The 25,858-nt window shown below is 41.8% G+C and overlaps 2 protein-coding genes across 2 annotated transcripts in view; both read right to left on the bottom strand.

The window, feature by feature from the left end:
* Nucleotides 1-4,542, bottom strand: part of LOC109955832 (retinoblastoma-like protein 2) — an 11,369-nt gene extending 6,827 nt beyond the window's left edge. The window contains exons 1-3 of the mRNA XM_020592361.1: nt 4,399-4,542; nt 1,388-1,524; nt 889-995 (exon numbers count right to left, since the gene is read on the bottom strand). Of these exons, the coding sequence (XP_020448017.1) occupies nt 889-995; nt 1,388-1,461 (181 nt within the window). The 5' untranslated portion in view covers nt 1,462-1,524; nt 4,399-4,542. The remainder of the gene's footprint in view (nt 1-888; nt 996-1,387; nt 1,525-4,398) is intronic.
* A 3,525-nt stretch (nt 4,543-8,067) lies between these two features.
* Nucleotides 8,068-25,858, bottom strand: part of chd9 (chromodomain helicase DNA binding protein 9) — an 85,237-nt gene continuing 67,446 nt past the window's right edge. Inside the window, exons 19-39 of the mRNA XM_020592488.1 lie at nt 23,716-23,898; nt 23,464-23,574; nt 23,118-23,317; nt 22,600-22,799; nt 22,317-22,476; nt 18,356-18,445; nt 17,163-17,266; nt 16,715-16,838; nt 16,460-16,511; nt 16,295-16,343; nt 15,508-15,736; nt 15,150-15,355; nt 13,742-14,614; nt 13,316-13,485; nt 12,779-13,009; nt 11,726-11,900; nt 11,206-11,354; nt 10,845-11,072; nt 10,264-10,413; nt 9,718-9,822; nt 8,068-9,427 (exon numbers count right to left, since the gene is read on the bottom strand). Coding sequence (XP_020448144.1) covers nt 8,435-9,427; nt 9,718-9,822; nt 10,264-10,413; nt 10,845-11,072; nt 11,206-11,354; nt 11,726-11,900; nt 12,779-13,009; nt 13,316-13,485; nt 13,742-14,614; nt 15,150-15,355; nt 15,508-15,736; nt 16,295-16,343; nt 16,460-16,511; nt 16,715-16,838; nt 17,163-17,266; nt 18,356-18,445; nt 22,317-22,476; nt 22,600-22,799; nt 23,118-23,317; nt 23,464-23,574; nt 23,716-23,898 — 4,782 coding nt within the window. The 3' untranslated portion in view covers nt 8,068-8,434. The remainder of the gene's footprint in view (nt 9,428-9,717; nt 9,823-10,263; nt 10,414-10,844; nt 11,073-11,205; nt 11,355-11,725; nt 11,901-12,778; nt 13,010-13,315; nt 13,486-13,741; nt 14,615-15,149; nt 15,356-15,507; nt 15,737-16,294; nt 16,344-16,459; nt 16,512-16,714; nt 16,839-17,162; nt 17,267-18,355; nt 18,446-22,316; nt 22,477-22,599; nt 22,800-23,117; nt 23,318-23,463; nt 23,575-23,715; nt 23,899-25,858) is intronic.

The following is a 25,858-nucleotide window of genomic DNA, read 5'->3' as shown; positions in this document are numbered from 1 at the left end:
ATTTCCCCAGTTTTCAACGCCATACTCTAAGTATGGTAAAATCAATGAAGAATACAAAATGCGTAGTGCTTTCCCGTCCAAAATATATCTAACCCTTGCCAATATCGATATATTTTTTGCTATTTTGTGCTGAACATATCTGATATGAGATTTCCAGGAGAATTTGTCATCAACTATGACACCTAGAAATTTAATTTCATGTACTTGTTCTATATTAGCTCCCCCAATTTTCAGTTGAAGCTCATTATCTAGTCTACAATTCCCAAATACCATAAATTTAGTTTTATCCAAATTCAGAGATAGTATATTACTATCACACCATTTCTTTATCTTCTCAAGTTCCTGTGTAACCCGTCCAGAGAGGTATGTGGGTAGTTTTTTCTGAACTAGCTCTGTAAATTAAAATGTACCAATGACTCAGGCACCATAGTGAAAAACGGCCAGCCCACTTCTGGATAAAGTGCACAATGGTGAATTAATGCCTTTGGATTTGTTATGAATCTTAGCTCACTATGACAGACAAAATCCAATTTGCGAAGCCATTGTGATGGTGGATTCATATATAACAAAGCATATATACCAAAAATATGTGAGTGGGCAGTGGTTCCCTGACTTGCTCAGAGATATTGTTGTTTCTGATAGAACAAGTGAATATGCCGGTCATAAAGTAGTCTGTCACGCTTCTAGTCACTGGCCACCCATCATAAAATTCTGGGCTGTAAATCAGTAATACTCACTTGTCCTCCAGAAATAACTAATGAGTAATAATAACTAATAATGAAAACATTCTCCATTAATGTATCCCCAACATTCAACGTATTAGCCTAGCACTTCTCCTTGTCCTATTTTTCATTATTGTCAGTCACTGAATATGTTGGTGTAGCCTACCTTTGGTCTTCTCATTCTCTGCATTGTCCCTGATGTGTTGCAGAAATGTGTGCAACATATGTCTCAGTCGTGCTTTTATTGCCTCAGTTGGATCTCTGATGCAGGCTCTGAATCAAAGGAATTTTAGTTGGAATATACAGTAAATTAAAAATACACTGAAATTCACTAGAGTTGTTGATTTGGAAGCTACACTGAAAAGTAAATAAAAGGCCAGACAAAATCTTTTAAAAGATCTCACTGTAATTGTAATAATGTTTACAGGTTTTAAAACAAACCATAGCCTACAGTATGTGCCTTTTACCAATACACCAGATGTTAAATACACTAAGTAGCCCTGGTTACATTTATAGTAAGCGATACTGCAGTAATACTAGTTTTTTCAACAAAGACCATGATTCTAGTAAAATATCTAAACACTGTTGTACATAGAAAAGTCTGAGATGACTCAACATGGCCACAGTGAGTAATAATATTGTATGAGACTGCAGTCAGTGCTAACCTGAACATGGCAATCAGGCGGTCACTGGGGCCAAATCTCGGCTTTCCCGGGCTGCTCTCGGGGTCGGTTGCCATGGTGACCTTGACTCTCACATAGGATGAAGGTCAGAGCAAGAGTGGGCACCTAAGAAAAAAACATTGAAAGACAGTTAATGCATATAAAACCTTGTGCTACAGTAAAATCAGTGATGAACCTAAGTCAATAGATAACTAGACGGTAAAATGACAACAGGTGACTCTGAGTCTAAACCTAAGATAGGAAAACGTCCCAAACAGGTTTATTGTTTATTCTGTTAGAAAGCAGTGACTGTTGACCTTCTGAGTGTGAGGCAAGAGGAATATTTTAGATGCCAGCGAACCCTCATCTCTGTAAGCAGCAACTGGAATAATTATACAAGAACATTCCAGCTAGACACACAACACAACCACAGCATTAAGAGGGCCTGGCGAATGGAATCATTTTGGACTGAACTGACTGAATTATGTTCTTTTCTACTTTTCTGGGCTGCATGATGTGAAAAAGCATGATGTGGCTTCAGCACACATCATCTCCAACACCTGTTCATTACTGATACCTAAGCAAAGGTCAAGCATTTATTGTCATATGAACAGTGAGGAAACGTGTTTCCCTGTACAATGAAATTCTTACTTTGCCATCCACACAAATGCCACACAATATAAGTGAAATATAACGCAGATACATAGGTAACATAAAATTTAAATCTCAAAATCTAAGGCTCTGTAAAACAGCTGATGAAAGAAGCATAATGAAGAATACAACAAGAACACAATATAATGAAGAGAGAATGTATGCTACATGGGAGATATGTGATGATGAGTTCTCCTCTCCTTCCTCATGTTGAAAATACAAGAACATAACGATGTGAATACTCCTCCTTTGGCTGGTAAACCCCCATTTTACATCAACTGTTTCTGTTTATCTGTGTGCGTGTTCACTGAATGAAGATTCTGTTTCTCTAATCATTCCCACATGTGCTGCTTATCAGTCTGGGTTACTGTCCTCACTGAGTGTGACAGACCTCAGTTTATAGTATGTCCAGATGACATGTGGTGATTGGTGTGTGATACAGAACAAAACAAGTTTAGAGTAAAAAGAAACTGATAGAGGCTACATGATAAAGAACTGAACTGTGAATGTGTATCTTCATCAGAGGAGCACGCCCTTTTTATTATTACCTATGTTTGCTCTGTGCAGTGTCTTGCAAGTCTGCATGGGGCTGGGCCCCATGTGTACAGGACACTCGCATAAATAAACCATGTCATACCTCACTGGGGAGACACAATGGCATTGTGGCAAATACATTGAGAATATTTTTGTGGCTATGTGTTTTTATATTTCCTTTTGAGCCTAGCACTCTGTGTGATTTGGTTATTAGATTTAGTCAGGGTAGTTAGATTAGACAGTTTTGTTATTTCCCTCCAGTTTTTCTTAATTAAGGAGGTACTGGCAGTCTACTGTAGCTGTCTCATGTAAATAGTTACTTAGTTTATCTTACTCAGAATATACCTTATTCTACACACACACACATACAGAGGTATAGTAACAACACACTCTCTGAGCAGCCTTTATCGTCCAAGGAAAAAGTGGCCTGAGAGCAAATACAGAAGCTTTCATTTTTCAGTTTTCCTCCATGGAAGACATGCAGTACAGCTGCACTCTGCTGTTCAATACTTAAAGTAGTCTAAAACTGGGGGCTATAAACACTTTTTTTTCATTATTACTGAATAACATTTCTTGTTTTTTTGAATAATCACTAAATTGCTTGGTTTATAAATGATCAGAAAGAGCTTTGCAAGACCCAAGATGATACTTTCAAATGTCTTGTCTTGTCTGACCTGTAGTTCAAAACCTAAAGACATCCAGTTTACAACTTTAAAAAAATGGAGGCACAATGAAAATCCTCACAGAGAAGCTGGAACTAAGCGAAATTTGAATAATTTAAAAATACCAACAGGTTATCAGAATAGTTGCCAATTAGTAGCATTATTATTCTTATTATTGTAGCTCATTATCTATATCCCAGTACATCTCCTTTGCATTTAATTATTCAAGTTATTCTAGTGTAAGATGCAGTGTGACTTTTTTCTTTAGCTGTTGGTCTAACGCTGGGTTTTTGCTTTGTGAACTTGTCAATTAGGCTAAATCACTGATGTGAGACAGTGAGAAAACACTGGCACATTTCTAAAAACGTCCTCTTTACCAAAGCAGCATGAATTTCCACAGCCTCAGGGGTGAGAGCAGTGAGTCCCCTAGAGCCAATACAAAGAAACAGGAACTTGAGTATGTACGCAGCTTCTCAGAATCACACTGTAGCCTGTGTTCATGTGCATGATTGAAAATCCATGAACCGTCAAGAAATCGTCCTTTGACAAGACTGATAAATGTCTCATTATAAATGTGTACCAACACAAAAACTAGCAATAGAAAAAATTACTTTAACTTACCCAAATGCTTTATGCTGTCCTTTATCTCTAATGCATAAAAGAACTTCTCTGTGCATTATAATGAAGGAAACACCTTTCTGTAAAATGCCATCCAACTTTTGTTTTGCAGGAAATTCCAGTAAATCACAAATAAACATACATTATGATTCACTTCCAATGTGTCACCCACTTTATCTTGGTCACACCATTTCTTGTTTCCTTCTGACAAACTTTCACAGAGAAGTTGCATCAAAATAGGCCTTAGTTTCACTTTCATATGTGGCGCACATTTAAAAGGCACTTGAGTTTACTCGGGACTAATTTTGGGTTTGATTATCAATAAAACATTGCACAATGCATCGAGCCTGGGCTGCAACAGAGCTAATTTAAATAGCTGGCTATTAGCTATGGAGAGTCAGTCTGTCTTGTAGCATTTCTTACACACATGGTGTAGATGACAGCAGTGTTACATTTTACATTGCCTTACATTTGTCAGTCAGGTCATCTCAGTTGAACTTTAGACTTGCTGTAGAACAAAAGACTCCAACTGCTTGAGAAATCACTTACCTGTGCCTGAGTGCCTTTGGTGTGGTTTCAGCAGCCAGGCTGAGGGTGTCCTGGTATAAGAATGTCCTGTGCGTTTGTGCAGCAGCAGAGGTACAGCAGGGCTCAGAGCAGCTAACCTGCTGCTCTACAGGCTGAGGAAGTTCAACCCATTGGCCTCTTAAAGCAGACATGCCCCAACTTGTCATCTGTGTCTGGTTGCTATGATAAACACTGAGGTGGTGGTACACAGACCATAGAGTGCCACCAACAGGAGGAATAAGAGGACTTAAAGTAGAGAGGAAAAGCCTGTAAACCCTGTGCTATGACAGTGATAAAGACGTTGAGCTATGTGCAGTGACATCCAAAACACAGTTGTTTACAAGCATTTACAGGAGTAAACAGACTTAAAAAAATTATAACTAGAACAAAGAAGTGTTGGCTGAGGAAAAAGCTGAATGGACACCCCTACAATACTAACCCTGGCACTGAAAGAACCCTACTGTACTCCTTTCTGCTACTTGCGCTTTAAACATTCATGTTATGTTAGCAACCACTGTTTTCTGATTTATAGCTTTAGCACTTTGATAAAAGCAGGGTGGAAGGAGGAAAAACCTGCTGTAGTTAAGGGTTAAGCAGCAATGCCACTGAATCTGCCTTTGAGAGTGAATACCTCTGTGGAAAACCTACTGGAGTGGAACAATAAGAAAGTGTACAGCGTTGAGGAGGACAAAAAGTTTGTGGCATTGATTACTTCTTGAAAATGGCCCCCAGAAAAAGCAACAGGCAAAGGCACACGTAATTAGTCAGACAGTCAGGAGAATATGTTTAATAAAAATAATTAAACCTCAATTTCCTCTATAGCACTTCATAGAAAGTAATCCAATAAATTACAAATGACTTAAGACACATTTTCCTGCACTACATAAAGAATTATTTTGACTACACAGACCACAACTTGCAAATATTACAACTGTCCAATGGAAAAAAAAGACAAACACTGACCAGGGTGACATTTAGGATATTATCAAGCTTGAAAAAAACAAAACAAAAAACCAATGATCGTAGTTTTATCATCTCAGTGGTCACATTTATGCAAAATAGAACAAAAACCTGTACAGCAGTAGTGTGTTTTGTTATTCCTCTTGCATACTTGTGCCTGTGTCTGATGGAGGTTTTACACTGCTTCTCTAGAAATAGCAGGGATTTGGGAAACCTTATACAGTACAACCTAGGGAAAAAATAAAATGCCTGAAGTCTGAACTTATGTCTACCTTGTCCTGGTTCTGCTCTAAAGAGGCTTAGCACAGTCCTCAATCCATAAATGAGCAAAAGTCGTCTGATCAGTCACCTACAGCAGAAGTAGCAATGACTGGGTGTTTGCATAAGGGCACTACAAGTTTAAAGAGAGCAGAGGTGCAGATGTACAGACTGACAGTGGCATGTTTAAGTTCATTACTCAGACATAAAAAAAATATCATACTGTTAGCAATATGTGTGTGTGTGTGTGTGTGTGTGTGTATAAAAATAAACAAAAATGCAACTGCATTGCAAGCAAAACCAATTTAAAGGAACATTACAAATCAGACATTTTCAGTCTATGCATTCAGACTGTGGGGTTGTTAATGGTTTAGCCCACCAGAGAACAATGCTACAGCAATACTTAAGAACTAAATGGACTGAGTTAATTCAGACTCAACATGGGGGGCCGCTGGAGTGCCCCAGTGTCCCCAGTCCAACCTCAAAGATTCTGAAATGTGTCTTAACAGTCCACTGTGTAACAGCAGTCCTAGAGCAAGCACTGTTGTGCTTGAGGAAATTGCAAAAGTACTTCAGCATGAGTGAACTCCAGTGTTTATGCTGTGTGCATCCTGGTTACAGCTTAAAATGAACAAGAGGGGATGAACAAAATGCACAAACACAGAGCACAAATCTGCGCAGTTAGTTTGTCAGACAGAAGCTGAGAGTGAGTGAGGTACAGGATAAGGGCACTTCTACATCTAGCTGAAGCTCCATTCATCAGCAGAACAGAGTCGAGGACAAAGTGAGATGCACACAACAATGCTGCAAACTTCCAGTGAAACAAGCTGCTATTTCTGAGCCCTTCCTGAAGATAGCCTGTCTGGCACTGTGTAAAAATGTAATACTCAAAGACGATGACAATTACAACAATCTTTGCCATGATTTAAACTATTCTGTGCTTGTGACATGTATCTCCTGCAAGACTTTGGTAGACAGGTGGTCATACAACACAAAAACTTCCTCCGAATTTGTAATACATTGTATTTGAAGGTCAAAACACTATTATTATTCATTCATTCATCTTCTACCACTTAATCCCTGAACGGGGTCACGGACTGGAGCCAATCCCGGCCGACAATCGGGCGAAGGCGGGGTCCACCCTGGACAGGTCGCCAATCCATCGCAGGGCTAACACATAGACGAACAACCACACACACGCACTCCTATGGGCAATTTAGAGACACCAATCAACCTAAGCTGCATGTCTTTGGACTGCAGGAGGAAGCTGGAGTACCCGGACAGAACCCACGCAAGCACAGGGAGAACATGCAGAATCCACACAGAAGGGTCCTGGGTGGGGCCCGAACCCGGAGCCTTCTTGCTGTGAGGCAACAGTGCTAACCACTGCGCCACCGTGCTGCCCCAAAACACTGTTAGACACAGTTTAATACAGGACACACTGACTGGAAAGTTACAGAAGCAGTAACCAGGTGAGATGAGCAGTCGAGCCAAACAAAACACCACAGCGGAAGCTCTCAGGAAAAACAAAAAAGAGGCCTGTGACACACACATTCCATTCGAGACAAGGACATTATGTACATGGACAGCAAGAAAACACACCCATGCAGATGTACAGTTGCACAGTGAAACCTAGCCATTTAGGACAGTTGAGGTAAGATGCAGTCAGATATACCAGGGCTGCTGAAATAATATCCATGTCATCAAGAATCCTGAACTTTAGCACTACTTTACACAGAAACCACAAAATCAGTCAGGACCTCAAAGGATCAAAGGACAGTTTTGGCACACAGTAAAAGGTGGTTTTCTCTCTCCCACAGCACAAAGAGTTTAGATTGATGCTGCAATCGAAATCAACAGACGTGCAAGTGAGCATGTAAGCCTACTGTGGGAAGCTAAAGTGCACCTTGGACAGGTTGATAAGGTGAATTACACAGTGTGAAAAATGAAACCTTTAAATGTAGAATCACAGCAGAAAATTCAATTATTTATTTAAGCTGATGGATTTGATATATATATATATGTATATATGTGTGTGTGTGTGTGTGTGTGCATGTGTGACAGCCACACAATAAAAAATACAGATGCCCCACACATCAAATGGATATTTAAGAGGGAGCTTCAGGTAATCCCATTCCAGACTGAACAACTGTAGCAATGAGCATGATATGAAACTGATAGGTAGTTGACGCTGTGTGAGTTGTGCACTGGGGTGGGACATGGCAGACAGAGAATCTACAGCTTCAGTGACATTCATTAGCTGCCCAAGTTATTGCTGACATATTCAACATATGATCTGCAAAACATAAGTTGTCAACAAACCTGTAAAAGTACTGAATATTTACAAGAGGAACTAATGTTTATGTCAAGTGTCATTCCCCCAACCCCCAACGATCAAAATATATTAACAGTATAGCTCAACGAACATGTTCATGTAGTTTCACTTTTTTAATAAAATTAAATCCTGACATAATTACAATAATGCCTTTTTGTTGCAATTGTACATCGGGTGGTACAATTTCACAGAGTTCAAAAATCTACTCAGTCTGACATGCAAAATGTCTCAAAACAAGACTAACTTGTGACCAAACACTGAAATTTTATTTCAGTTCCTTTTAAGTCAGTTTTTTCATGTTTTTCATGTTTTTGTAGTCTTTATTACACAACATTTTAGTTAGTTCTTCTATTTACAGGTAAAGAAACTGCAACAAGTGCTGAAAAATCCATATACGCGTATGTGAATATATGTATAGATTTTTAGGCGATACATAAATAAATTTATAATTATATATTCATAGAATCAGTCCTCGTCACTGGAGTCAGAATTGTCTGAGGATGACGAAGAGCTCCCAGACTCCGATGAAGATGAGTCTGCTTTCCCTGAACCTTCAGGACCACTATTCTCTTTTTGTTCTGCTGACTCCTCCTCCTCCTCCTCTTCTTCTTCTTCATCCAAAGCCTCTTCTAATGCCTCATCTTCCTCCTCATCGTTCTTCTCTGCCACTGGCCGCTCTGTCTCCTGTGATGACGAATGGGAGGCTGCAGGGGGAGGAGGAGCAGGAGGAAGGGTGGGGTCACTGTTTGAGCTCTGTGGCTGTGTGGCAGACACGGGAAGGTTAAGGCCTGGAGTGAGAAGCATCCCTGGGTAAAGCATACTAGTTAGTAACAAGGGGTTTAGAGACAGTGGGTGACTGGAGGCTGCAGAGGCAGCTGAAGCACTTTGTGGGGTGGTGGCAGCTGAAGTGGAGCTGGATGTGGAGGAAGTAGTTGCGTTCAAGTCCTCTGTCCTTTCTCCTTTGGTGTCTGAGGTTTGCGAAGGGGCTTTGGAGGCAGATGGCTCTCCTGCTGCACCGCTGGTGGTTCCCTTAGTCTTCTCCTCTGAGCCTCCTGTGTCCTCTTGAGCAGGCTTCCCAACCAAACTGGTCATGCCAAGCAGGTTTGGCAATCCAGCCATACCAGACAGCATCATGGGAAACATGGCAGCTAAGTTGCTTGCAGCGAGATTGCTAGCGTTGGATGGCAGCCCCATCAAGCCCGCTGTGAGCTGCAGGGACTGCAAGCTCTGGAGGTTTTGCTGGAAGGCCTGCAGGCTGCTGAGGTCCATTCCAGGGAGGAGGCCGTTGGCCAGCAGGGAATTCATACCAAGGGCTGAGGCTGCTGGGTTGGGTGCTGCTGTTGCTGCCGCTGCTGCCTTGGCCAGGGGGTTTTTGGGTCGACGTCCACGCCGGCTCACCTCCTCAGGAACAATGGGTCCTGTCAGGATCCTGTCAAACATGCTCTCTGGGAGGTAACCCTGGATAAAACATGGAACATATATGTGTTATACAGCATAGCCAAATATTAAAAATGCCACAGTGCATGAGATAACAGTGGAGTAAACATGCATATTTATTACTAGTTTATTAGGTACACCAAGCTAAACGTAAGCAGGTTATAACCCTCATTAAATGACACTAACTTTTGGTGTTATACTGAGTTGCATTCGTTTTAGCTACTAGTATGTTCAAAATAGCCTTCCTTGATATTGCGTACTGAAATTCCAGTCAAGTCTTAATCTGATGAAAGTGTGACTTTGTGACTCACCGACTGTTTGACCACATCAGCCCATTCAGGAGGGACTCCATACTCAGGGTTCTCCTGAAGGAACCGGCACAGATCCTTCAGAGGAGGAGCAAAAGCTCCACCAACCTACAGGAAGGATTGCACACCACGTGAGCACAGTCAGCACGTTTGGGAAGTACACAGTTGTCTCGGGTGCATAAATTGCACTTTATCAGCCTGAATGCAGATTAAAATATAACAACATATCACTTTCTTTAAGTTGTTTGTAAAATGTTTGTGTATGAACTGTTTTTCAGAAAATATTATATACACACATACATGCAATCAGATATTTCCTGTCCATCATTTGAACAATGTGAGAGCTATAGAATGCCAATATCAAATGATTATAAAGTACACATTTTTGAAAGCAAATCTATTGGTCACTAAAGGCAGCTTTTTAAAGGGTGATTATTATTTTTACAATTTGATGAAAGAACAAGTCCCAACTATTGGCTTGCCTCAATACAGCATTTTAATAGCTTTTTGTTAGTATTTAAAGAAGCTCAGACCCACACACAAACACACCTTGCGTGCATTTCTCCTGTTGATGATCTGGACCCTTTCCTCTCCTGTCAAGCTGTTGACATCGATCTTGTTGGGGTTCCTACAGCGGTGCCTCTTCTGCTTGGGCCGACCATCCTGGAAGTGGAATTGCATTTGCATCTTATTTACCCCCTGGATACGAAATGGAAAATACTCTTGTTAAAAGAAAATGTCTAAATTCTGCACAAATGAGCTACTAGCTTTTGCATTGTCAGACTGTACCTTCTATGAGTGATTTATTTGCTAACTGTGTTCTCTGTCTGTGTTTTGCACAAAACCCTTCTCTTTAAAAGGAGAGCATATTTATTCCATGAAAACTGAACATTTCTTATATTTAATAACATACGACTGCATTTACTGATCATGGCCATGTTTCGTTTCATCATAACCCTAATATAGCCATAAACGAATCTTTCATGAAACAACAAAAATCTTTAATGAATGAAAAAGCTTCTTGGTTCCCTTTCCTCTAACACTACAGAACCCTTGTACCTTTTTCTTACAGTCTACTGAGGGGAGAGACAGATGACTGAGAAAACTGAAAAGAAAAAAAAAAGACTTACAGGAATAAAAGCTCCTGTGTCTGCAACAAAGCCAGGGTGCTCTTTGAGCCATGTTTCTAGGTCTTTCCTCTTGGGTGCATCATCCCCAGCAAGTCGGGTGCCATCTTTGAGGTTGATGACAGGGACCCTGCTCTCTGTGTCTGCAGGAACCTGACCTGAGCTCTGGCTAAAGCCCGGTACAGGGGCAGTCATGCCCACCTGGCCAATGCCACCCCACCCTGGAGGCACCTGAGAATATATATGGGCAGAGAACATTATACTTGCATGTAGCTTAACATTTGTGCATCTTTATGATTCTCTAGGTGGCATAAACATGTGCTCCTATGTTTGCAAAAACAAAGCACTAAAGAAAACTGCTTACATGGTCAGGCACAGCTGGGACTCTACTCCTGTTCATGAAGAGCAGGTCCATGCCCTCGACATTCTTCCTTCTCCCCCTTCGCTTCTTAACCACTGGCTGGCCGTCCACAACTCCATTCAGCCTCATCTGACCAGTTAGACCTGGAGGCGCTAGGGAAGAAACAACCCATTAGCTGTGAACTATACTGTTATATATAAAGCCTAATGTAACTTGAAATGATAAAGCTGTAAGATACATCTTGAAATAGTGGCACAGTCACTTCAGACTTAAATCATCTGTTTCAAACTTTCACCTGTAGTTAGATAGGTTACAGGCTCAGTGATATACAGTATGTCAGACTCAATGCATCTTTTCCATCCTATAGACAAAGGCAGTAGGGCTGCAGAAGATGACCAGTGATTACACAGTCAGCAGAACTATACTTTGCAGCTATGTAGTGGTAGTAAAGGAAAACGTGTTAGCCTCATCTCCCTACACTGTGTATGGACAGATCTTGAGGTATTTGCTGGAGTAAACACACCAGTCTGGAAGCTGCACTGGGGCTTGGTGATGTCAGCCAGGCCCATGTCCGAGGCATTCTGCAGCTCATGAAGCCGGGCAAGGTATTGCTGCTGGGCCTGGGAGCCCTCCTCTGACTCCAGGGGCCTCTTCAGAGGTAGACCCTGTTTCTGGAAGGTCAACTTCAGCCCCCCTTCCTGGTATGATTAGACAAAGAAGAGCGTGAGACAAGTTCAGAAGAAAATCAAGAGGCAAACACAGAATTATAAACAAAAAAGAAACATCATACTTATTTTTTTAAATACCTTCTTAGATTGTTTATTGCATTCAGACTGTCAAATAAAACCTTTGTCTGTTTTTCTGTACAAATTCTTAAAGTGATTTAGATTTATGTAAATTATCATCTAAAATGAAATTTTCATGACAACACATTGTTCAGGTATTTCCTTGTTAGTACTATGGGGACACACAGATGCAGTGGGCAGTGGGAAAAGCCTGTTCATAGTTTGCACTGTACTGGGAAGCCATGCCAACAAAGGCAGCTGCTGGCAGCGTACAAAGTCCAGATTTTAAAGGTAACAAGCAGTAGGTGTTTGAGGATCTGTCAAGGTAAAAACTATAACATCTGGGAAAGGATCCTTGTCAAAAAGCAACACAAAAGCAAGGAATTAATGGAAGCAAGTCTCAAGCCTTCCAAGTTAATAGCCACAATGCCTAGGAGCATATTAAAAACCACCCACCCGAGCCTCTCCATTTCAATCAGATTATAAACAAGACCCGTTCACTCTAGAGAGACTTCAAACTGAACCTTATTATAACCTCATGACTGAGTGATTTGTGCTCATGTAATCACAGCCTCAGAGCCCAACTGTGGGAAAAGAGAGGAATGCTGCTATTAAATTAATCTCTCATCCCACCAGGCAGTCAAAACCACTACTCATACCCCAAGGAAGGAAGAAACCTGAGAAACATGCTCAACACGGCAGCTAACACCGGTCATGGCAGCAGAAGTGGCAGGGTCCTATGATTAGGGCGAAGCAGAGTGTGGAGGGGAGGAAGGGAGAAATCAACATACATCATTGAGTTTTACTGAGAACTCCTTGTTTTCTGCAACATGCTTGGTCACCTTTGACCCATGTGGCGAGGCAGAGGGGTCCTCGCACAGGCTGCTGGCATTGTCCAGCAGCTTGGTGGTGTAGAAGGAGGTCACTGCACCTCCAGGCTCGTAGACCCGACGTGTTCCTGGCCACTTGCCCTTTAGCACTGCCTGGCAGATGCTGTCCAGGCGGTTGATAATCACACGATCCTAATGAAACAGCAGCATGGAGAGTCTTCAGTCTGATTTCCTACTGCTCACTAGTATGCTGAAGGATTTAATATTGATTAGTTTTTATGACTTACATCATGAAAACTAATCATCACAGACAAATACTTGTTAGACAGTACTTGATTATTAAATACATCCTTCAATTCGATTTGAACAGCTACAGTGACGTTGTTGATGATGAGAATTATTAAGTTTAGCAATGTTTAAAATGGTGCTCTGTAAGCCATGCACTCTTATCATGCATCACTAACAGTGTCTGGATTGCACATGAGTACAGTAATTCACCTTTGGCCAGTAGGAAGCAGCAAGCATGTATCCTCCTCCCTGGAAAGGATGCGAGGAGTTGTTGGTGATGCCGTTCTCAGCCACATGAGTGTCTTGCGTTTCATCCTGTATAGTGCTCAGAGATGCCACGCTGTCCTCATCAAAGCCCTTTACACCTGATGCTGCAGGCACTGAGAACGTGACATAGGAACCGTGTCAAACTATTAAGTCTGCAACAACTTCCTGTCACGTAAATTTGAATATGATTATTATTATTAAATACTGTGCAACTGAGCCAAAGAGAAGTAGAAAGCGGGAAAGAAATCTGCTTTATTTTATTTTAACTATCTATGTGATAAGGAATGCAGTGAAATATAACCTGTCTTTGCTCTGACACGTTCCCCAAAATATTTCTCAACATCACAATAAAAACTTAGAAGTACTCACCTTTCTTCTTCCTTTCCTCTCCCTCACTTTCACTGTCATCAGAAGAAGATGAGGATGATGATGATGATGAAGAACCAGAGGAGCAAGATGACGAAGAGGAAGAGGAGCTGGACCCGGAATGTGATGAGGAAGAAGAGGATGATGATGAAGAAGAGGAGGAACGTGATGAAGAGCTTGAAGAGGAGCCATCCGAGTCAGACTCGGAGCCACGCCTGGCCTCTCTGCGGTCCCTCTTGCTGGCCTTTCTGGGTTTCCTCTCTGAGGAGTTAGGTGTCAGGGGTTTGGTTCGTGCTGCCACCATTTGCCTCTCATTGTCCCGTGTCTCAGAAACAGGCTTCTCTTCCAGACCTGTGGGAGTAGCTGGCGCTCGGGGAGGACTCCAGCTCTTGCCCGGTTTCTCTCTGCTCTCCTCACCCTCTGAGGCTGGTTCCAGTTTAGGCACAACCCCACAGGGGTCTGTGTCTCTCTGGGCTGGTGGAGGCAGCGGAGAGCCTGTCAACACTGAGCTGGTGGCCTGGTGCTGAGGGTGTAGGAGCGGGGTGGATGTGCGTGATTGCTGCTGTGCAGCTTTTGTATGGCTGTAGTCACGCTGGGCAGCCATAAAACTGAGCTCAGGGTCTCTCAGAATGTGGTAATCTGTGCGGCTGACACCGTGCTTGGCCGCACCAATAAGAAGGTCACGGTCATGTGTACCAGCTTCCCACCATACAGGTAAATCAGAACTCATCTGGCACAGCGGCAGGCGCTCATACAGTAACGGATGTCGAAGGACTTGTTCTCTCACCTGGCGAAGAAGCTCTACTCTGTACAGAGTCCGGGATGCTCGCTCCTCTGTGATGGGCTGGATGGTCAGAGATGGGTCCACCGCAGCGTCTGGAACAAACAAGAATAAAGAGAAGGTGTGAGAGTTGGTGTGTACAAGGAAATAAAGGCTGCTTTATAGGTAGGACCCAGAGAGCAGTCTGGCCCAGGAGTTTAAACATTACACTGTTTGTCTTTCCACAAATGACTAAGCTTATCAACGCTTCTACCTCAGCCCTGCTGAGACAGCTTGTTTGCTAGGGTGCTACTAATCTCTCTCCAGAATAAAACCATTTAGTGCCAGTAATAACTGTAACACGTATTAATGACATCATCATGAGAAAAGTGTATGTGTGACATCAGCACGAGGCAAAGACTAAGACATAATATTCTGACAAAAAAAAAAAAGATACAAAAACTGAAATAATCATTTGAAACAAAAGCATTTCCTGTTGTAATCATATGATGTAGCAGAGTCACAGATGCATTGTTGGGAAATGTTGACATGGTGTGAGTACCTGCACTTCTTCACTTCAGGTGTATAAAAATTAAGACTGGCAGTTTGCCTGTGTGCTTTCATATGGGAACAAACAAATAGGTTACTGACCTCCCTCTTTGGGTGGCAGGCGGCACACCCGTCGGCACATGGCCGTGAAAGCACACAGGTATTTCTGCAGGCTCTCATCAGTCTTCTTATGTAGCCGAGCCATGGCCCTGAACTTGGTCCAATCAAACCGACCAAGGCTTGGGTCAAAAACAACACCAAAAGTGGAGACCACCCGGTAGAAGTCAGCCTCTTCTCGTCTGGTCCATCTGAGGTATATTGAACATTTATAATGTGGTTACAATTTGTATATACAACAATACTAAAATGTGATTTGATATTCTTTCTAAGAATTACTCCTCAAAACCCCTAAGGTCTGTCGTATTTCTCAGCCAATCATTGACCTGATCTGTGTTCTGACCTTTGTTGCCGTTCAATCTTAGCAACCATCTTGGGGTTGAGGGTGTCGTTGAGTGTAGATGGCAGAGGGCAGAGTGGAGCAGAGAGTACCATGGTCTGCTGGGACTGAGTTTGGTGGATATGGAGGATCTGTCGGCTCTTGGTATAGCGCTGGGAAGCGGTAATCAAACGCCTCAGCCTGGCTGTCAGCACTGAGGAGGAGGGCCAGTAGGCAGTTTCACCTTCCGTCACTGGAGCTGCATCTGGGAATACATATGATGTAATATACAATACACATTCAAATACAACCATATTTCCAGACTTACCATGAAATGTAATCAGTATTTTTACAGTGCTTGACAGCAGTTTCTCTGTGTATAAGTTAAAAGTAATTAACATTTGGAGCCAAATTTGACACTGACTTGACACTGTCATTAATTAATAAAATTGAAATGAAAGTCACTTTCGGCTTTTCCCGTTTAGGGGTCGCCACAGCAAATCGTCACACCGACGACTCGCATGTTGACATTTGGCACATGTTTTATGCCGGATGCCCTTCCTGATGCAACCCTGACTCGAACCCGGGCCCAGTGGCGAGAGCGCTGTGCCTTAACCACTAGCCTACCAGGGACGGCTCTAATTAATAAAATTGAAATAACTGAAAATAAATCCCACATTTTCTTTCCCATGTTTTTTTCTCCTGAAATTGTGTCACTTTCATCTTTAGTCCCGACCTGAAAAACTTTAAAACTTCAGGACATGTCAAGCTAATGATAATCCTCTGTGGATTGCAAGCATCTAATACTCACCTCCAGCGTTGTCAGTGACAATCAAGTCTCCAGGAGAAGAGGCGTCATCCTGCATGAGAAGACGATGTGTGTTTATGGAAGGACAATGTCACAACATGGTTCATAGACCATAAACTAGTCAAAGTATTAATTAGGCCTTATTAGATGTAGTTCTTGCAGGTTTACCTCCATATCGTCCTTTAGCAGGGCTGGAGCAGGCTTGTATTCTGGATCATCCCCCCCCACACACCCACACACACACACACACACACACACACACACACACACACACACACACACACACACACACACAGGTAAAGTTTGAGTAATATTTGCAGTTGCCAACTTAGTTAAGACAATTTTAAGAATAGCTAAACTTTAACCAAGAAGAACAGAAGCTAAATAATGTTTTTCAGGTCCAGGACGGGTGTTACGTATAGTACCCACCCATCCATAAAATCGTTGCCTCTCTGTTCAGCAGCAATGGCCTTCTCATCTGGTCGTCCCACACGCTCTAGGAAACACAGGGTAGGGTCTGCCCGAATAGTGTTGTACTTCTCATAACCTGGGAATACAGAGAAGGACAAGCAAACACTAAATTTAGAAAAGCATATCTCTTAGATAGGGGCCAAGCATTATACACAAGCTGGCCGCTTTCCCATGATCACTTGGTGCCAACACTAAAAGTCAGAGCAGATACTTTTCAAAATGATTGGTCAGTAACCTTAAAAACACACAGATAATGATTAATGTCAGGTACTGAACTCTCCACATCTGTAAAATGACCACAAATGGTTTAAAAGTACACAACAGGCTAGGAGAGTTTGTTTCTACCTCTCAAGCACTAAATTATATCAAACCTGTCACAGTCAGAGCTGAGCTTTCTTACCATGCTTATAGATGCCCAGCAGCAGACACTTGTCAGCGATGGCATCCCACCACAATGCTGGCAGCTCTGAATGATCCGGCTCTGGCACCCATATCTTTATCTCACTGAAGAGGATCAGAAGGAGATTTTGACAAATATTATGTGTGGGAACCTTTTCTGATTTTATTCATTTTCTAACATCCATCAATCTAAAGTCACTTTGGGTTTAGGTATAGTTCCTCTTATGGGAACAATGGTGTGAGAGACAATGAAGTAAATAGATGCCCTTGATCTCAAGACCCTGGCCTGAGCACAGGATTTCTCTGCGTTTTATTTGAGGCAAGTAAAAATTGCACTCAGTTAATGTCAGAAAACTCAGACATTCCTAATATTTATTAAAAATGGTATTTATAAAAAATGGTAAGCGGTCTGACACTTGTATAGCGCTTTTCTATGCATTGTGGCACACTCAAAACACTTTCACACTATTTGCCCATTCACCCATAGGCCCTCTCAAGCACACACACATTCAAGCACCGGTGATATCACCAGGAGCAACTTGGGGGTCAGTGTCTTGGCATGCTCAAGGACACTTCGACACATGAACTGGAGTAGCCAGAATTTGAAGTGCCCATGCTCTCCCTCCTGAGGTTCAACATTTAACTCCCTTGAAGGGAAACAAACCAATGTGAACTGTAAAACTATTTTTAAAAACTAACTTTAGATGGTGATTTGCTGGTTAACTATGGTTTTGTTAAATTATTTTCATCAGCCTTGTATTGTGGAAAAAACTAAAATCGTCACCATTTTTGACCAGCAGGTGGAGCTCTACAACCTTTTTATTCATTTGGCCAATAAGCAGTTTCTTCCTTCAACAGGTTGACACCATATGCTAATGGCCACACTCCACTCTTGGAATAAAATATGAGACAGCTATTTCACCTTGATATGAAAACTACTGGCGCCAACATACAACTCTGACCTTCTGTCTATTTTATGGATCCAGCTATTCATTTATGTGAACAGCTCAAGAATTTTACAACCATACTAGGCAGAGTTTTAGGTACCATGAACTGTACTGGTTCAAGTAAGTGTTTGCGTATCAAGAGTTTCACACAGTATATGGTATAGAACAATGTTAACTGTAAAGCACAGGGCAGAAGAAAGTATATGCAAGGAAACGTAACATCTGATTAGGTGAAAGTTCAGCTCACCTGGAGTCCACACCATCCAACACCGTCTGGGCCTGGCTTCCTATCACCTCTTGTTTCAGGTAGTAGAGCATTCTGACCCTGAGCAGCACCCTGCATAGACAAAACCCACTGGTCACAACAAAGCCCTGACCATACACACAAATGCTGAGCAAGCGGAACCAGCACACAAATACTCACAAATGCGCAGCAACACAATGTAAATAAGTGAATTGTGACAACTGCGCTCTAATCCTAAAATTGTCATCTACAGTTGTATCATTTCAGTATTACTGTACCCTCCAGCAATAGCATACATCCTTCTAAATGTATATACAACACATACGGTACATATGTTTTGTTTTTGTAAGTTTATTTAACAGTACATCAGTTTTGTTTAGCAGTGAATAGCTATAAAGTATGAGCTGTGCAACCCATGCACAGAGCAGGACACATTAAGTAAAGCACCATGATAGCTCAATACACACTATGCTCAATCAATTAAATTGGTGAATTATTGCATCACTGAGGTCCACATTATTGTATGAACCTCACAGTGAGTCACGAGCAGCACCACAGCTAGGCCCTGAGGACTGAATGAAGAGACAAGAGTCTCCCCCTTGTTGTCACGTGGTCGTGCTCTGGCAGTAGATGAAGGGTGTGAAGTCGAGCCTGATAAGGTAGAAAGAGGCTGACTCACAGGGGAGACATTAGCTCTGTGATGCATGATCACACATCACAGCCAGCAGGCTTTGAGCAGAGACACAGTGATGTGGCGGGGATGGTGGCGTGCTGGTGTGCCTGACTGAAATGTTTGGCTTGCCTTGAGATTTTGTTGAATGTAGAAAGCACTCCCGTGTTGCCAATGATTTTAAATTCCACTGTGTAATATCTTCTGGCACAGAGGTTTAAGGATTTCTGGCATGAAAGCTAACTCTCTATGGAACATTGCTTTCCCCATGGAGTTATTTACCTGTCCTACAATTATTCTTTACACAATGATGGGTACATCTCACACATACGCTTTTTCTGAATGAGGCTCCTTAAAACTCCCATATTGAAACACTCACTTTTTCAAACCAAACTGATCCAAATTAAATTTTGATTGTGTAAATTTAACACACTAAATTTAACTGAATATTTAACTCATGCTCACTAGTTCTGTGGCACACAACTGTGTAGCACCTGTTGCCAGACTTCTGAACAGTGGAGAAAGAAATACCCAGATCCCTTACTTAAGTAAAAGTACAAATACCACAGTGCAAAAATACTCTGGTACAAGTAAAAGTCCTGCATTCAAAATGTTACTTCATTAAAGTACAAAGTGCTAGCTTCAAAACATACTTAAAGTACTAACTGCAAAAGTACTCATTATGCAGAATGGAACTTTTAAAATTAAAGCATATCATCTTACTGGATTATATTTATTCATGCAATATTGTGTACATCACATATCATACTGCTGCTGGTAAAGGAGGAGCTGGTTTTAGCAAACTTATAATTTGTACTTTACACACTGCTGGGTAGCTTGTGCGATCAATAAAGTGTCAGTTATAAAGTTCTAACATAAATGGAGTAAAAAGTATAATATTTGCCTCCAAAATGTAGTGAATGACGTAGCTGAAAATCAAAATACTCAAGTACAAATACTTTAAGTTGAACTTAATTCAGTACTTTCCACCAATGGTACTGAACACTAGCTTCAAAACATACTTAAAGTACTAACTGCAAAAGTACTCATTATGCAGAATGGAACTTTTAAAATTAAAGCATATCATCTTACTGGATTATATTTATTCATGCAATATTGTGTACATCACATATCATATTGCTGCTGGTAAAGGAGGAGCTGGTTTTAGCAAACTTATAATTTGTACTTTACACACTGCTGGGTAGCTTGTGCGATCAATAAAGTGTCAGTTATAAAGTTCTAACATAAATGGAGTAAAAAGTATAATATTTGCCTCCAAAATGTAGTGAATGACGTAGCTGAAAATCAAAATACTCAAGTACAAATACTTTAAGTTGAACTTAATTCAGTACTTAAGCAAATGTACTTACTTTCCACCAATGGTACCGAACATTTGAAATTTCATACATTATTCTCTAGTTAACTGTGTTTGCAGCCAAACATCACACAAATTATCACAGACTTCTATATTCATCCATCACTTCATATGGACCTGCGGCCTCTTCTGCCAACAGTTCTATTCAATGCAGCTCTTCTGTCAAGAGCGCTGAAAACATTTTGGACTGCTGCTCTGAAATACAGCTCACCAGGCAGTCCGTCTCTCTTCTGCGGTAACTCACTAAATACAGTATTTCCTGTTTCACTGACAGAAGCAGGAGAAACGGCTGTGACGTCTGTCTGTTTCTCGGAGTGATGGATGTCTGTGGTGACCAGTCATGACTTGTAGCTCTGGCACGTCAATGTCTTGAACTTCCTCTCTCTTGCTCTCTCCACCCTCCACCCTCCTGTGTGACTGGAGCAGCTCAGGAGCAGCTGTTGCTTCCTCTGCTCGTCAGCACAGCTCTTTATTACTCTCTTCCCAAGCCTCTATTAGCCAGTGTCTCTCTGTGTGTGTGTGTGTGTGTGCACGCGCGCGTGCGTGATATGGTTCACTCAGAGGTTGCAGTGGATCTCAGCACAGTCGTACAGTCTTTCAGAAGCAAATAAGTCAAGTATGAACAACACGACTGGCATGAACAATCCATCAAAAACTAGCGTCACAGGAAGAAACTGAGCCACAGATGCAATTCTGATTGAAAACACACAAGCATCATGCATTTTTTATGTTTTGTCAAAACTTTACTCTAAGATTAAATTTGTCAGCAGATTTAATCATCACAGTCACATCTTCACTTCAGAGTATGCAGTAAAGGAACAGCTGATACTCATTCAACAAAAAAGTGCAATAAATTCACAGCATGATCATTCAGGATGGTCAGACTTTGAGGTGTTGCTGGTATTTCTGACCTTTTGGACTTTTGGACAGTGTCAGAATCCAATACTTCCTCTAGTTTTTATTTCCATGTAGAAGCTCTGCCCTACATTTACACTCCCCATAAAAAAGCCACCCCCACCACACCGGTCCTGTTGCAGGTACTCAGAGAGCAAATGCAGAAGTCAGCATACCCTGCTAACTACATGCCCCTGTTAATGTGGTGTGTCACATATCCCTGGATTCAGCACAACTGGACCAGGAAACAATAGGGAACTTTCTGTGGAGGCTTCAGTACTGTGCATCCAAAGCTCAACAGTCCTCGTTTAGAAAGCAGTAGCCATCTATCTGACTTTAATTCTGAGCAGTCCATGTTTTGATAGCAACCATCTTTTCCCCTCTGTCTGTAAATAATAGCGATCTACAGTGGCCATTAGATGGGCTGAAGTCTCATTAAGATTCACATCAGTCAGATGGTCTCGATGTCATGCACGTCCATTAATGAATCAGTAGACTGTCTGCTCCAATAGACATTTTAGTGCCTCCTAATTACTGTGGCTTGTAGGTGCTGGAGTTAAAATTTCAGCCATATGCAAATTGTATTTTTATACACTTAGGCTTCATTCTATTAAAAATAAACTGATGAAATCTGTGCTAGAAGAGAATAATGACCACCTGCCAGGTGCTATGACAGCACCAGCATTTAAACAGACACGAACACACACACACACACACACAACCACAAGAGATAAAAGAACCAGCCACAGACTATTAATCACCATGTGCAGTGTAAGCAAGTTAAATATATGACGTGAAATACAATAACGCTTTTATACAGTGGAGAACATGTATCGTGAGTATTGTGGCTACTACTACTGATTTCTTATAAACACCTAGTTAAAATATTGGAAATTGGAGGTGTCTTATATACTGTTTGTGATGTAGGAATATACTTTATGGAAGCTGAACTGGTTTCAGTAAATGTTTGCTAAATTCTTAAAATGTTGCACATGCAATGTAAAGTGGCACAAGGAAACACCTACTTGTTGCAGTGGTGTTTGAGGTGTTTCTTGTAGCCGTCGTCCTGAAGCATGTGTTCGGGGTTATGTTTCCTTAGCCACTCAGCCTTATGAATGTCAAAAGAGCTTGACTGGGTCTTCATTTTCTTACCCTTTCTACCCCGAGGGACCGGGGCAGACAAACCTAGAGAAGGAAGATAGGGTTCAAATAGAATCATTTCCTAGGTCACATGTAATCTAGCCTTATCCATTGACCCTTGTCTGTTACTTTTAAAAGTTAAAGTTACATTAAGGTCCCACAACTCACCCAGGTGATTCTGCAGCTCTTTGGCACGTCCGTCCTCAGTAGGGGCAATCAGGTCCCACATGAAGCTTTTGATTCTGTCATCTCCACGGTAATGGACCAGGCAGTAAGCCAGCAGGGCCCTGCAGATGGACTCCACATCCCACTCTGTTAGCTGCTTCTTAAAACGCCCATGGTTGAGAATATCTTTCCAACGACCCCACCTGGAAAACAATAATAAAAATGGCTCAGATTGAAAGTATCATTTGTTGAAGTATACTATTTGGAGGACATTTCTATATTGAAATTTAACACAGTATATCATTTTACTTTTAAACTGATGACAGCTGTGTTATAATTGGCATATGTACCTGGCATTGGTCATAAGCAGTAAGGGATACTGAGACAAACCAAAACAAGTGACTTATAGTCACTAATTTATCCTTCTTGTATTCTATTACATATTTTAGTTCAGTCCTATCTATGGACATGATCAACACAATTGCAGTCATTTTGTCTTGACCTGTTTAGAATCATCTTACCCATATACAAGCAGGTTCTTCTCTACTCTGAAACACTCTGTGCGTCCATAGCTGTTGAGGCGGTCATGGTTTCGCCTGAGCTTAGGTTTGGTGTCGTCACTGTCACTGTCACCCTCCGAAAGCTCTGCTAACTCATCCTTGGTGGCACTGAATGGCCTTGTTTGTTTTCTGACACGAGGAGTGTCGATCACCAAGGTGTTCTACAGTGAAGGAATGAAGGGCAAACACAAATTCAGCAAAGGGATTTCAGGCCTTATCCTGGAGGTCTGCAGAAGTTCTGGCATTATATCTTTGTGAACACTGTCCTACCTATCCACTATTATAAGCATTGTGGTGTGTTACTTACTCTGCCATTGACCATATCCATATCAATGTCAGCCTTTTTGGCCCATTTGTCCCAGAAGTTGGGGTCATCCAGAGAGATGTCTGTGCGGTTTCCAGATGCCACAAAACTGGCCTGAAAGCAGACATCAGAACCTTATCAAGTGACAATATTTGGTATTTGCTGTATGTCTAGTATGATGTGTTTACTAGCTTCAGTTTAGAGCTCTTGACTTAGACCGGTTGTTGTATAATAATAATAATGAATTTCATTCACCTTAGCAAAGGTGGATCCTCGTCCTTCAGACTCAATAGTGATGGTCTTTGTCCTGCGCTGGAGGATCTGGTCGATGTCCTCCTCACAGAATTTGGCCCCTTCATCCTCCTCATCCATGATGGCCCCATAGGCTCCTCGCCGCAGCAGGTCCTCAATCTCCTTCTTAGACAGCTGCTGCACAGCCTGGCAGAGAAGAAGAAGAGGAGATAGTTAGGGTCAAGAAATCCCATCTGACAGGTAAAAATTATTTATGCCATTGCCACAGGTGTATAAAATCAAGCACCTAGCCATGCAGTCTCCATCTGCAAACATTTGTGACACAAAATGGGTCATTCTGAAGAGCTCATTGACTTCAAGTATGGTGCTGTGATAGGATGCCACCTTTGCAATAAGACAGTTTGTGAAATTTCATCCCCACGGTCAACTTTAAGTAGTATTCCTGGAAAGTGGAAGCATTTAGGAACAACAGCAACTCAACCACAAAGTGGAAGACCACATGAAAGCCATAGAGCGGGGTCAACAACTGCTAAGGTGCATGGTGTGTAAAAGACGACACTGCTGATTTCATAGCTGAATAGTTCTGAACTTCCACTGGCATTAATTTAACCACAAAAACTGTGCGGCGGGAGCTTCATGCAATGGGTTTCAATGGCTGAGCAGCTGCATGCAAGCCTCACATCGCCAAGTCCAATGCCAAGCGTCAGATCGACTGGTGTAAAGCACACCGCCACTGGACTATAGAGCAGTGGAAACATCTTCTATGGAGCGACGAATCACGCTTCTCTGTTTGGCAGTCAGAGGGGAGAGTCTGGGTTTGGCAGATACCAGGAGAATGTTACCTGCCTGACTGCATTGTGCCAACTGTGACATTTGGTGGAGGAGGGATAATGGTATGAGGCTATTTTTCAGGGTTTAAGACTTCCAAATGGTCATCAGTCATGGTGGAGCGGTATTTGGACTTAATAATCTCCGTGTGAGAAAATGCTGACTCACATAAATAAGCAGAGACAAATAATGCAGTCAATGGCACATTTCCTCATGTCTGGGTACTTTTTCTCTGTAAGTTCCAAAATGGACCATTAGCCCTGGACTTCAGCTGAATGTCAGTCTGTAGTGTCAATATCTCATCCTCCACTCCAGACAAGTTCAGGTGAAACAGCGCTGCAAATTTTGATGCGAGTGAATCAACCTCAATATCTTCCCCAAATGGGTAGCACATAGATGGAGAGACTGGCTTGAGTGAGACAAAGTCTTGAAAGTGCTGGTCAAACCGACAACTGTCAATCTGCTCTGTGTAGCGCAATGTCAAGTTGCGCACACAGATCTTCTGTTGCGTCTCCAGCTCTGATGTGAGGTTTTGGAAGTTCCCCAAATCATGGCGCTGCAGCTTTGAGGAAAGATGTTGCATTTTTCATTTGAAAGCATAAACTTAGCTGATCATATTGACACGCGATCTACCAACACTACCTTTGTAATCGACCGGTCGATTGCAATTGATGTATTGGGCACCCCTGCTCTACAGAATGAATGAGCTTCCCAGACAAACACTCCAAATTCTTGTGGAAACCCTTCCAAGGGGGACCCACTCCATATTAAAGTCTATGTATTTGAATGCAATGTCATTAAAGTTCCTGTTGGTGTAATGGTCCCAATACTTATTCCATCAGACCAGATGCGGACACATGCTAATATCTCAACCTCCCTATAGCAGATGATTCCCATAGGACACCAATGGCAGCTAAACATTCGCATACACACCTCACACTGTTGACACACTCCCTCACAGAGATTAAACTCTAATAGGATCACTTACACTTGAAGTGGAAATTGTGAGCTCCAAATTTTGGGTCTTCAACAGTTCTTTCTCTTTGCTTGGCATCCTGTTTTTATCTGCCATCTGTTACAGTGTTCCTCTGATGTAATTAAGGACTAAGGATATCAGAAACTGCTGACTTATTTTGTAGGAAAGACAATTGAAAGAAATATAACATGAATCATTTTTTGTATTTAGAATTAAGTGAGTGTAAGAAACAAGTTGATTTGCTTGTCTCACTGACAGTAACAGTGTCATGACTGTTTTGAGCGAGCATGCCACTTCAACTAGGCTGTTGAGATTTTGGTCTGTTTTCAATGTGATGCTGAA

Source organism: Monopterus albus, unplaced genomic scaffold, assembly GCF_001952655.1.
Source record: "Monopterus albus unplaced genomic scaffold, M_albus_1.0 scaffold17.1, whole genome shotgun sequence".
In the NCBI taxonomy this organism is placed as follows: Eukaryota; Metazoa; Chordata; class Actinopteri; order Synbranchiformes; family Synbranchidae; genus Monopterus; species Monopterus albus.
The sequence above is the reverse complement of the archived record's forward strand: the minus strand, read 5'-3'. Positions and strand labels throughout refer to the sequence as shown.